Raw genomic sequence first — 14190 nt, 5'->3', positions numbered from 1 at the left:
CTCTCCATACCCCCTCTTTTTACTCATGAGTATTCCAAGTCTCTTCTCCCTATTGAATGTGCAAATATTTGCCATGACCAGTTACTTTGAAAATTTTAAAATATATAAATATTTATTCACCAGAGGAAAAAAATAATTAAGGTGGAGTTAAGTTTGTGGCCACATAACATTGCCTAAGGGTGGTCATATCTTTCCTGGACATGAGTTTAAATGTCCAAATTCAAACATTAGAAAATCAAAATGCAGAGTTAAATTCCTCCATGTGTCTCTTACTGTAAAGGAATGGCAAATGCTAGAAAACTGGGAAGTAGGGAACAAAGGTGACAGCATGCAAGATTACTACTCAAGGTAGTATCTTGTGGCTGAAATCTTAACTCCATCTTAGCAAAGTCTTTTTTCTGCTGAATTTCCTTCATTATTTTAAATAATAACATGAGACTTGAGAGCAGTGGAACCTGGGGTTATGGGAAGAGGTCCCTTCTTTTTCCCTAGCAGCTTGTCATTGCTCTTCCTGGCAGAAACCCACTTCCATCATATCCCCATAGCCTGTTTGAAGGTGGGTTTCCCAGTGCCCTACCTACAAAAGGCAGACTAGAACCCAGCCAGCTCTGTGTGGCAGGAGAGCAGCAACCCTTTCCCAGATGATTTCTCTGCCTGCCCTTCGATTTGAAAATCAGTGGCCAAAACTAATGGACACCTGAAAATCCTGATAAGGTACTTGCCCTACATCACGTAGGAAGTCTTTAGCAAAGCTAGTTCTCCCAAGTCCCATCACCTTAACTACAACAGTGTTCAGTCAGAAGTTCTATCGTGTATGGTTAATAGCGAGGGCAAATTTATCTGTATGTATGTATGTTGGTTGCAGGCTTGGCTGTGTTGTGTGGACAGCTTGGCTGAGCATGTAGATTTGATCTTTGTGAGAAGTAGCATGGCTTAATGTATGAAACTTGGCTCTGCAATAGGCTTGGCAGAATTTTATTTTTATTTTTTTATAATCTCAATGGATAATATCAGTGTTTATTTTCAAGTATTTTCCCCCATTTTTATTGATTTAAACTTCATGATTGTGCAAAATTATATGCTTCAAGTTTTTTTTATTGATTTACATGTTTATTGATTTATATTTTCACAGTTGTGAGAAATTATGGGGAGTTCAGACATGGGGTCAGACAATAATTATTTAATGAAAATAGACATTGAGATTTAAAAAGTTAAAGCTTTATAACCATTAAAACACATTGTCAACATTGTGTGTCAAAATATAAAAATATTATATATTTATATATAAATATAAAAATATTCTTAAATCAAACTCTTAAGTTCTCAGGAAGCATTTTTCTTATTTTGCCTGTCTGTACACTTTGATTATTATTGATGGAAATATTTTTTCATCAGTTTGTGTGTGTGTATAGTGACATTTATATAGTGGCCGCAGTCCTTCTATCTGTAACTGTAAAAGGGGATGAATACTTGCATCCTTTCTAGTTTAAATGTATATGACACTTTTCTCAGTGCGAGTTGCAAAGGGATTTATTAATGCCAGTTATTGGAAGAAAGAAGTGTAGAATTATTGGCTTCCAGTGGAGTGCATGTGTAGCCTAAAAGGGATATTTTTATGAGGGCAAGTAAGAAACTTGCTGGTTCAGAGTGTACGTCATGTCTCTCTCTTTACCCCATGTAAGAATAATGCAATCAGGTAAAAGAGTTATTCTGTTACATCGTGTAATAGATGTCTGCTTTGTGATGTTAGAGGTCTGGTTCAAATCCCTGCAGAGAAGCGTTTTTCCTGTCCCCTATGTGTTCTCTTTTACGTTCAAAGGGGAACTGGTGTTGAAGCTGTGTCAGGAGTTCCATCAAAGAGTGTATGTTCCATGCAAGTAATCTATAAGAGAATTGCCAGCTCTGCCTCATCTCACTCTGTAGTTCCCAAAAGGTCTGTTAACTTCATGTTTACAATTATGGACCTTCTTTTTTGGTACCATGCACCAGATCTTGGCTACGAAAGTTGAGTGATATATATTTTATTCATTTCTTGCCCTGTTGCTTCCATAGGTGTATATTAAAAAAACACTAGGACTTGTCTACATGGGGAAATTTTCCACCACAGCTGTACTGTACTGGTATCATTATTCTGCTACAGCTATGCCAGTATAACTTCTCCAAAAGGCATGCTCTTTTGGGATTTAGAGTGCCTTTTTCAGTTTAACTTGTATTGCTCTTTGGAAGTGATTTAAGCTAAAGTGAAAAAAAGGCACTCTGAAAAAGAGCATGTGCATGGGAAGTTATGTCAGCGTAGTTACAGTGGTATAATTCTACTTACGTAGTTATGTCAGTAAATTTCCCTATGTAGATATGCCCTTAAAAAGCTTTTTGCAACTTTGAAAAAGCTCATTTTAGGGTGCCCTATCTTGGGAAACCCTCTTGTTCAAATGATTTGGATTTTACCCTCTAGGTCTGCCTTGACCCAACAGGTCAGTTTTCGGGTTGATCTGACTTTTCTTGGGAATTTTATAGAGCGTACAAAATTTGCTTTAAAAATATAGCTTCTCCTCAGTTAAGTTGCAGTTGTATTTATTATTTCTCCATAACTGGTGACAGTGTGAACATAAGTGAAGGAGGGGTAAAAGTCCATGGAGCCATACACCTTCTGCCTGGCACTGTGCCTTCCAGGGCACATGTGGGCATGAAAGATGGGTGTGTGAAAGAAGCGTTAGGGGAGAGGGAACCATGAATGGAAAGATTGGGGGAGAAGGGTGTTTTGGAGGACTGTTAGAAAGGGAGAGAGAGAGCACAACTTGAAGGAATATAGAAGGCAGTTACAAGGGATGTTGACAGACATGAAAAGGGGACAGAATGAGGGAGGAGGTAGTCATGGAAAAAGGAAGTGTTTTCACCATGTTAAACTTGACTGGTTTAAAACATTTGATATGGTCAACATTGATAAAATTTCCCCTCTAAAATGCCCCCAATTAGTATTCTACCAGTTATAACCTGCCACCCTACATCCAAACACACGTACTCCACTACATATGTCCAGACATCTGCAGAAGGTGAGCCTGGTGTATGCTTGCTGCATTGAGTCTCATATGACCAATTAGAGCACTGTTGTGTTCCTGCAGAATTTATATAAAAATAATTTTGTTTTCTTGTCAATTAAAAACTGGGGAAATGCACATGCAAATTAAAGCTAATCAAGTGTGTTTCCCATCAATACAATCCTTAAAAACAAAGAAATCACCATTTCATCCACACCAATCACAACTCTTATACAATACTACCCAAATATACACAATCCACACATTTAGTTTCAGTTCCAACATAGAGCACTCACTATGCTGATATCCAGTTCTTCAGAGTCACATTGAAATGCAAAACCTAAACTCTGATCCCAGGAAGATCGATATCTTTTCAGTAGAATAGCTGGTTTCAGAGTAGCAGCCGTGTTAGTCTGTATTCGCAAAAAGAAAAGGAGTACTTGTGGCACCTTAGAGACTATCAAATTTATTAGAGCATAAGCTTTCGTGAGCTACAGCTCACTTCATCGGATGCATTTCCAATTTCTGTAGCTCACGAAAGCTTATGCTCTAATAAATTTGTTAGTCTCTAAGGTGCCACAAGTACTCCTTTTCTTTTAGTAGAATAGCTGTAACGCTAAAGTCTAGATGTCATTTACATATGAGAAAATTTAGGTAAATATTTAGCTTTTGTGTTTGAGTGTAATTATGAGGAACTGGACATCTACATTTGGAGTGGCTCTGTGTTAGAATTACAAGTGAGTTTCTTATGAAGTTGTAGAGTTTGTGACTGTTTGGCAGTAAAGTTGAGAGAGTAGAGGTGAATATATATGTGAATGTTGGCTTTAATTGGTGATTAACATATATTTTTATTATTGTGCTTGTAGGAGATGGATTTGAGCAATTTTTTAGTACAAAGTTAGCAAAGTTTTTTTTTACATAAAGGGATGTCAGGAAAATGTTTAACAATTGGCTTTAATCTTTCACTTCGTTATTGCAGGGAGTGCTTACTAATAAACTGGATGTTCCTTGTCTGTAGTCCCTATCCTGGTCATGTTGGTTAGACTTCACCAGTCTTGCACAGCGGCCTATTTTCCGTTTTTAGGTCTAATTATTTCTCTACTGGACTTTTTGGTAAATTAAGTACTTATCACCTCCATTGCCCAGTCTGTTTTATTGCTCTTGTATTTGGTCTGTATGATTTTAGTAACCACAACTTCTTGTCACACAAAAAGGTCCAGTGTCTACAAAATATACATGTGTAAGAACTAATCTTTCCTAACTGAAAACCTCCTTGTACTCTCAACTGAAGTTTCAGATAATAGGCAAGACTGATGTTTCAACACTGACTTCTGATTTAGGAAGAAAAGGATTCAGTTTTGTTGAATGGACATATACTGGTATTACCATAAAAGCTAGGTTCCTGAAATTTTGTAAGAAATTGCTTAAATTGTAGGAGTTCCGTTCATGCCGTCTGTAAGATTAAGAAAGCAAGTTTGAGTAGTAAAAACATTACTGTGTAAGGTGTGCAATTTCGTCATCTTCTTATCTTTTCCTTTTTCGATTACACGTTTCTGTAAGTGATAAGTTAGATGTATAGTTTTGCGGCTTGTTAACTTGGATGTACTTGATACATTTTCTAGTCTTGGTAATGTCCTGCAAACTATTGGTGATTGTTTCTCTTTAAGGCTTCCTCTCACTTTAAAGTTGTAAGTGGCAGCATACTATTTTAAAGCAAAATGCTTGATTATTTTTGAATGGACTGTCTCTTTATTTCACACCACATCAGTCAAAGATGTGTTTAAACAGAGGGCACAGATGTCTATTAATAAAAAAAATAATTAAGTTTAATAATAAAAAGGATGTGTGTGCACTGTGGTGGTTTCATGATGAAGTAATGGATGCTGTTATAGTTCACGACAAATGCTGGGAAAATGTCTGCACTCCCACAGGGAAACCGCCTTCTTCGAGTAGATACAGACATGTATTCCATATTGGTACGCTGGGCATGCACACACCTGATCCAGAGAATTTTGCATAGCAGTGCCTGTACAGTGGCAGCGCTTGCGACTCATGACCATAGCCCATCCCCTTGCTACATGAGGCAGCAACACTGCTACATCTCTCAGTTCCTTCTTACCAATCATGGCTGAAGTTGGACCTCTTTGTACAATCCCTCTATTTTTAGTGACTTTTCTAGTTTTATATAGCTATTTAATATCCTTAGTATAGTGTTAATTAGATTTAGTGTTAGTTAGATGTAGTTTAAGTATTTCCCTGGTGATGCCCTCACAAAGGTTTAAACATTGTTCCTCATGTAGAGGAGCAGTCCCCAGCAACAGTCCCGATACAGGATGCTTGCTGTGCCTGGGCGAAACCCACATCAAAGAGCAGTGTTCAGTTTGCAGATCATTCACCAAATGGACCCAAGTGCCAAGAGAGCTTCATCTGAATCAGCACTTGTTGAACAGGCCATGCATCTGCTTCGGCACAAAGGGTCTTGTCAAATTGTAGGTTGCCCTTGAGTTCTGAGTGCTGCCGCTTCGCGTGCTGGAGTTGGTACCTCTCTGAAGAGATGGAGGAGGAGTTCCCTTTTGAGTGCACAAAGGAAAAGGTCACATAAGACCATCTGAGGCCACTCCAGGTCATTTGGAGACTCACTTCTTTGTCCAGATGGAGTGTGGACCAGCACAGTGAATACCAGTGCATGGGATGGAGCAGGTCCTATCAACTGCTCCCTGGTATCAGTCAAGGAGGTCGGAGATCCCGTACTATTGACTCTGTTTCTGGCTCCAGGAAGTCTGTTGACTCTGGTACTGATGAGGGTGATGCTGGCACCAGCTGTTTCTGCACTGGCATGTGTCAGGCAGTAACATAACCTCGTCTGCCTTTCTGTCTCAACCATGCTCTTGGTCCATGACTTTGCCAGGGCTGTGTCTTTTATAGCTCCGTTGGCTGTGCAGGCCACCAAACTTGTGTGTCTGTCAGCACTGCACCCCGATGTTTCCCTTTCATGGTCAGTAGAACTAGGGCCGGTGCCAGACTCAGCACAAGGGACCTCTCCGGTACCAGGATCGTCTTTGGCACCTCTGTGACCACTGTCCGCGATATTACTATGGCGGCATTCCCTGCCTTCCACTTTGGCACCATCAGTTACCTTGGTGCACTGCTGACTTCGGGGTCAACACTGCTTCCAGCACTGGAAACAGCGGAGGCATATTCAATGCTGCTGATACCATTTCCACGTTGATGCCATTTCCCTTGTCATTCTGGGCTACAGACATGTCAGTGTGGTTGCTCGTACTCTCAGGGCTGGCTTCGCCTTTATCCTCTGCAGCCTGAGACTCTTTGGCATCCACAGTGGGATCTTCCTCCTCTCGTTCTCCATTGCTTGACCCGCGTCGGAGGCCATTCTTGGAGCGTTCTGGGTAACAGGATTGGTGCTCGTCTTGTGGTTGGCATGTGGGTCCCTGGCCCAGCATCTACTAGCCATCAATGCCCTATCCATACCAGTGGTATCTGTGGAACGCTCCTTGGTCGCAGGGGTCCCACTCTTCATCTCGCTCAAGGGCGAGATCATGAACCAGGTGTGTGGTGGTGACTATCAAGTCATCACAGGCCAGGCACTGGTGAGCCTTCCCTCATGGAGCCTCCAGAATCCTCATATCCAGGCCCATCAGTTCTGGAGTAGGATCCAGCTCTGGCACAGTTAACCACTTCATCTTTGTCCCAATACAGTTCCGCGGAGTCTAGCTCTTTCTTCCCTTTGGTATTGGAGGATTTCAAGGTGGGCCTGAACCTTTTGTAGTGCTTGGCTGCTTCCTGAAGTATTCAAGCTGAGCTCCTGTAGGAGAACACCCATGAGTTAGTGGATACCCAGCAGCCATCTGCCCCTGGGAGAGTTGCCCTTCCTGTTCACATTGTGCTCCTTGAGGCTGCTACAGTCCTCTGCAGCATGTTGGCTTCGGTACTGCCTGTAGCAAAGCACTACTTCATTTTGTTGCAGGGATTTGAGGGTTTTTACTCCCATCTGGCCCCAGATACCCAGCTTGTAATCATGGTGAATGATAGAGCCAGGAAGGGCGGGTTTAAGTCCATTCCCAAGGATAAGGACTCTAAACAAATAGACCTGATGGACAGGAAGATTTACATCTCCTCTTCCTTGTGGATGTGGATCGCTAACCGGCAGATATTACTGTCCAAGTACAACTTTGTGAACTGAACGACTATGTCTAAGTTTGCAGACCAGCTGCCCAAAGCCTTGAGAGAAGAATTTCGGGCATTTGTCACCAAAGGCTGATCGGTGGCTAAGACTTCGTTGCAGTCTGCACTGGATGTTGTGCATACTTTGTGCAGAGTGATGGCCTCGGCAGTGACCATGAGAAGGGCTTCCTAGCTGCAGAATTTGGATAGTGCACCCAATGTGCAGCAGCACATAGAGGATTTGCCCTTCAGTGGCCAAACACTCTTTTTGGATGAGACTCCGCACTCCTTCAAGGACTCAAAGGCTACCCTATGTTCCTTGGAGGCATACACGCCAGTGGTGCAGAGGTGATCAACAGCAGCAGCACTATCGTCCACAGTGCACATTTAGGCAGCCTTTCCCTCTCACAAGACAGCAGGACTACCCCAGAAAAGGTCATATATCCTATAGGAGGAGGCAGTCAGATTCAGCGTTTTGCCAGCTCACATGCCCTTCCCTGGCACCCCCAAAAGACCATTTTGACTCATTAGTCCAGAGCAGTGTTCCAGTCATCGCTCCTGTTCTCCCCATTCCCTCTGTTTGGGGACAAACTGGCTCACTTTCACAATGGCTGGGGCTTTATCGCCACCGAAATCTGGGTCCTAAACACCATCAGATTGGGCTATGCCATCCAGTTCTCCATCTCTCCCCTCCACCGTCCCTCCTCAGGGACCCCTCTCATGAGATGCTGCTCCTTGAGCAGGTTCGCTCTCTACAGGCTTGGGAGTGGTGGAGGAGGAGGAGATTCTGCCAGAACATCAGGGTCATGGCTTCTATTTCTATACATTCTGGTGCCCAAATCCAAAGAAGGGATAAGACCCATTCTTGATCTTTGTGGCCTAACAAAGGTGGATCGGGCCAAGCTCATTCTCATTGTACTTGCATGGCCCAACACAGTGCTGGTTCTCCAATCTTCTCGTGTTGTCAGTTCAGCCTCTTGTGCTACTTCCTCTCCATCCCAACTGAAGCACTTAGAATCACGGCTGAACCTTGTATTCCACGCTTAGTCCTGTGCATCTCACAGTGTGGCTGCTTCATGGCTAAGTGAAAAGGAAGTGTGGTGTTCTGCAGCTGTTCAACAGGTCCTATTCAACAGTACAAAGTCCTCTGTTAGAATGGCCTGTTCAGCAAAATGAAAGTGATTTTGGTGTGGTCATTGGCCCATGGAATTCAGCTGACACTGGCTTGTATTCTGGACAATTTGGAATACTTGCTGCATCTTAAATTATCAGGACTTGCGCTTAGGTCATTGAGAGTGCAGTTGGCAGTGCTACCAGCATTTCATCCCCCCATTCAGGGAAGATCTGTCTTCTCCAATACCATGATAGCAAGATTTTTTAAAGGGCTTCTTCATCTCCATCCTCTGGTCTGAGACCTGGTTCCTTTGTGGGACCTTAACACAGTCCTAGCGGCTTTAGTGGGACCTCCATTGAGCCACTGGTGGTGCAGTCATGAAAAAGGCAAATGTAATCCTAGGATGTATCAGGCAAGGTATTTCCAGTATTACAGTATTTCCAGGGATAGACAAGTATTAATGACACTGTGCAAGGCACTGGTAAAACCTCATCTGCAACAGTGTATGATTCTGATCACCCATGTTCAAGAAAGATTAATTTAAAATGGAACAGGTGTAGAGAAGGCCTATTAGGATGATCAGGGAATGGAGACCTTGTCTTATGAGAGGAGAGTAAAAGAAGTTGGCTTGTTTTTAGCTTAGCAAAACTGGTTGAGAGGAAATCTGATTGTTGTCTATAAATACCCTATAGGGTAGACATCAGGGAGAGAAAAGAGCTATTTAAGGTAAAGGATAAGGTTTGTACAAGAACAAATGGGCATAAAATGGCCATGAATAAATTTAGACTGAAAGTTAAAAGTTCTAATCATCAGAGGAGTGAGGTTCTGAAACAACCTTTCAATAGAAGGAGTGGGGTAAACTATCTAGTTCTAAGATGGAGCTTGATAAATTTATGAATGGGTTTATATGATGATGATGCCAGCAGGGGATTGGACTGGATCCATAAGATCAATTCCAGTTCTAAGTCCTATCTTCCTATTTTCTTTGGATGAGTTTTCTGAAGACCCTTGGGCCCCTCAGGAAGGGATAATTCCTTTTTGTCAGTTCAAGAACTTTATGCACAGTTCTAGGAAAGCACCTTTTAAAATCTCCTCTTTGTTCTGTTCTGAAACCACTTCTTTAGTTTCCTATTCTTGGCTAGAGGCATAGATATTATTTTGGTTTTCCTATTGTTCCATTTGATCAAAACCTTGTCTTTACAGGCTACCATCATTTTTGACTTGCAATGAAACAAGACTTTCTGAAGCAGAGTTATGATTTTTTCTTCAGAAAGCCTGACAATTTATTTCTCTTTCTATAAAATGCATTTTAATATTATAACCAAGAATAGTGTTGAATTCATTCTCTTTGCATTTGAAATGTAACTAGATAGCTAAACCAGATTTCCCTATTGTGTTAAGGACTGTGTTTTTCTTGTTTTTTAAGAGCTATCAAGCTAGCTGCTCACACCTGTGGTTTCTGGCAGAGTGGACAAGTACAGATCTCAAATTTTGTGTGATCTTGCATTTGAAAAATTAAGAAGTATTATCACACAATTGAACAATTTAAATTTAGTGGTAATTTTGTCTTCCCAAATCAACACAGATTGCATTCCAGGGATGGTAAGAAGCAGGCTTAAAGGTTTTATTTAGCTTATGCTGAGGGTTTCAGAAAGTCTAAAAATGTTCATCAGTTTTCATAAGGGAGAAGCATCTAAAAACCATCGTTTGACTGATGGCTTAAAGACTGCAGTCTATTATCCAACAGACAGCTTGAGCAGTTTTTTCTCGTTGAATGGTATTCTGCTAGGGAGATACCTACGCCCTTAAACTAATTGAAATAGTAAAAAATATTTACGATTTTTCAGCTTAATTTTATAGAACTCATTTTTGAACAAACAACTTTGTGTTTTACATTTTCTGTCAAGTATAGTGGTGAGTAGAATATAGAAATATCAATTATTGTTTCCAAACCTTGAGGGGCCAGTCCAGACTAGTTGAGGAGATGGGGGAAAGTGAACAACGTTGGGGGTAGAAAGAAAAGGAGTACTTGTGGCACTTTAGAGACTAACAAATTTATTTGAGCATAAGCTTTCATGAGCTACAGCTCACTTCATTGGATGCATATAGTGGAAAATACAGTGGGAAGATTTTATATACACGGAGAACATGAAACAATGGGTGTTGCCATATACACTGTAACAAGAGTGATCAGGTAAGGTGAGCTATTACCAGCAGGAGAGAAACTTGCAGGACCCCAAATCTTATCTTTACAAATGCAATTGTGTTACAGCAGATGGAGGTGAAGCAGTGTCCCTTCATTAAGGAGTAGGTCAAATGCACAAGACTGCAGGCTTGAATAGTAACCTCCAGGCCAAAACTTCTGTGTTCTGTTCCTAGTGCATTCAGTTCAGCTGCAAGAGTTGGTTTTGGTTTTATGGAGTCATCAATTAATGCCCCTATCCAAGTAGCATATAGTCCTGCTTAATGGGAAACGGAGAAGGGGTGCCACAAAACAAGAGAACATAAAATAACAAAAATTAGAAAATAAATGCAGATGAAGAGAAAGCCAAAGGACAAAGGCAGAAAAGAAAATGAACAGAAAATATGACAAACTGTGCCAAGGCAGGAGCATGGGCACTGTGTGTGTGCGTGTGTGTATAATATCCCATCTCAAAGTAATTTTGCCTCAAAAGATTGAAGAACCAACAACAATTGATAAATACAGAAGATATCTCAATTGGTCACAAATCCTGTACCTGAGGTAGTGCCAGTATTGAACTATGAACTGAAGTCTTCTCAACCTACTCCACCAAATGGTTGTAGGATTTCCACTGGGTTGTGGATGCCATAACCCAATTTTAGTATTTTGATATGAGATGATTTAATATATCTAGGAGGAGTGAATTGTAGTAATTTTTAAAGTCTCTAGTTAATTCCAAATGTGATGTTTTGAAATAGTAGATGTATTTTGAACTTGATAAGCACTGTCTTGAAACGGGTTTATTTGGCTATATTTCCAAATTCTAACACTTCGAAATTAGGGCTTGTGTATGGAGTGGAGGCTATTCTTAGAACTATGGATGAGTCTGGTATCTCTGTATATTTCAGAACCTCAATAGATTGAATTGCCTTTCTTTTATATGTTTAATACATCTATTTTATGAAAAATAATCATTCTTTTAAATTTTCTCTTCCACAATTCCACATTTATAATATTTTGTTTTCTTATGTGGACTTTTTTCCAATTTTTGTTATGTCCTTTGTGAGATCAGGTCACTAACACTAAATCCAGTATTCAAAATGAGGATTTAGTCTTGATTTAAATAGCATATATTCCATATTGTTTGCTATCCCCTTCTTACTACATCATAACGCCTTATTTGATTTTGATCTTTGCTGCATATTAAGAGGATGTTTTGCTGAGCTGTCCATGATAATACCTAGATCTTTTCATTAAAATATGGGGTGAAAAAGATGCCCAACTTCCAGTTACTTTCAGTGTCTACTTCCCTTAAGCACTGCCCATCTGTGAGAGCAATTAAATTTAAATGGGTCCTTTTAGTATGGATTATTTTAATTTGTCTAGATTAAATTTGATCTATTTTCATATTGCCCAATTTTCTAATTTTGTTCTTTTGGAGTTCCTCACAAGCCTTCCTGCTTCTCTGTTCACTTCTGTTTCCTCCTGCTGAGAAAAACAAGATCTTGCTCATCTTTCTATCAAGATTTTGGTCTCATTGCCTCTTTGATAGTGGTGGAACATACTCCTCTATGTCACTACAGTTAGGCTAGCAGGCCTGCTGCCTTGTGCAGAATTACTCTGGGCTCTTACACAATTTCTACCTGTCCTTGGTTTTCCATGCAGTGCTGCTCCACCTTCTGGCTCCTAACTCAAGAGAGATTGGGAATGGATGGCATCTGGCAGGTCCTCTCAGGAGTAGAGGCTGTGAGGATGGTGGAGTTTGGATGTGTGTTTGCAGTAGGGCATAAAGGAGAGGCAGGGAAGGTTGTGGTTTTCTCTCCGAGATTCCTGTTCACAGAGTAGTCAGCAACTGGAATCAGACTAGGTTGATAATACAGTGTGAGAGTAGGCTCAAGGTGGATGTTTCCAGCAGAAATGACAGGGCCAGTTGCTCTACCTGTCAGTGACTAAAACCACCTTTTCCTGCTATAATACTTCCAAGTGGGCCCTAGACAGATATGAAGAACTGACCTGTCCTTAAAGTGCTTAATACCTTGGGATTAGATGATGTCCAGAGAATTAATTCTTTTGTTCCGAAGTCCAAACAAATTATCTCTTCCCTTTCTATTTGTTTCCTTCTACTGTTTTACGGAGACTCCTCAAATAATGCTGGCATTATAAAGGCATGATTTTCATTTCCAAATTATTATTAGTTTAATAGCTTGATAATCTCATGATGGTTGAGCTCCATCCAGAATTCACCTGCAAACTGAAAAATTTTAAGAAATCACAAAAATTATGTGTTATATAAAAAGGGTGCATTTTATTATATATTCAGACAATAATGGATACATTGCACATTATTTGTTTTATGCTGTAGTATACACTTTTACAACTTAAATAGTAAAACAATATGGTTAATTAGAAAAATTGAATTGTGAATACTTCTTATGTGCAATGTGACTAAATTAATGTTGGTGTTGAAAACTTAATTTTTGCATTTCCTTATATTTTATGATTTTTAATTGCAATTTTAAAGTTGTAGTAAAATCTACGTCTGCTTTGTTTATTTCCAGTTAGACTTTGAAGTTTGCACTTCACTGAAGTGAATGAGATGAGTTACCATGTTAACTTCCGCTGTTTGGTTAGAAACAGTTCTCTGCAAGATTGAGTCAACAGTGCAGCTGCACTTCTGTTTAAGTTGGGATGTATCCTTGTAATGAAAATGTGATAGTGAAACTTTTTTTCAAATTTGCAGAACAGTGGAGAATACAAAAATACTGTGGAGATCCTAAAATTGTTATATCTCCAATTTTTAACATTGTTTTCTTCTGAAAAAACCGACGGGTGTGGAGGAGCACACGATTCGGACAGAGACATCCCTTAGGGGAGGATCTATTAATGAGGATTCTCTGTATCCTAGTAAGGAGGAGAGGATGGAAGATGATAAAGTACAGGTAGGATCTGTTGAGAAACAATCAAATAAAAGAATCCCATTCAGTTACATCACATAGTGGCGGACAGCTAAAAAGTGACAAATTTTATAAGTGCTTATATACAAATGCTAGAAATCTAAATACTAAGATGGGTAAACTTGAATGCGTGGTATTAACTGAGGATATTAATAGGCATCACAGAAACTTGGTGGAATGATAATCAGTGGGACATGGTAATACCAGGGTATAAAATATATAGGAATGACAGAATAGGTTGGGCTGGTGGGGGAGTGGCATTATATATGAAAGAAAGCATAGACTAAAATATAGTAAAAATCTTAAATGAACCAAACTGTACCATAGAATCCCTGCTTAAAATTCCATGCTTGAATAATAAGAATATAGCAATAGGGATATACTACCGACTACCTGACCAGGATGGTGATGGTGACTGTGAAATGCTCAGGGAGGTTAGTAAGGCTATAAAAATAGAAAACTCAATAATAATGGGGGATTTTAGCTATCCCCACCATGACTGGGTACATGTCACTGAGGACAGGATGCAGAGAGTTTCTTGACACCGTAAATGAGTACTTCTTGGAACTGCTAGTCCTGGAACCCACAAGAAGAGAAACAGTTCTTGATTTAGTCCTAAGTGGAGCACAGGATCTGGTCCAAAAGGTGAATATAGCTGAACTGCTTGGTAATAGGAACCATAATATAATAAAATTTAACATCGGGGGGGGGGAGACACACCAA

At 40.2% G+C, this 14190-nt stretch overlaps 1 protein-coding gene across 5 annotated transcripts in view; it reads left to right on the top strand.

Annotated features, from left to right (window-relative positions):
* The window catches only part of ZC3H6 (zinc finger CCCH-type containing 6), an 80850-nt gene that overhangs the window by 5070 nt on the left and 61590 nt on the right, over positions 1-14190 (top strand). Inside the window, exon 2 of one of the 5 annotated variants that reach the window (XM_043512385.1) lies at positions 13254-13452. The exons of the other annotated variants lie outside the window; for them this stretch is intronic. Coding sequence (XP_043368320.1) covers positions 13397-13452 — 56 coding nt within the window. The 5' untranslated portion in view covers positions 13254-13396. The remainder of the gene's footprint in view (positions 1-13253; positions 13453-14190) is intronic. 5 annotated transcript variants of the gene reach the window in all.

This window comes from Dermochelys coriacea, chromosome 3 (assembly GCF_009764565.3).
Source record: "Dermochelys coriacea isolate rDerCor1 chromosome 3, rDerCor1.pri.v4, whole genome shotgun sequence".
NCBI lineage: Eukaryota > Metazoa > Chordata > Testudines > Dermochelyidae > Dermochelys > Dermochelys coriacea.
This window is presented reverse-complemented; position numbering and strand designations above follow the sequence as displayed.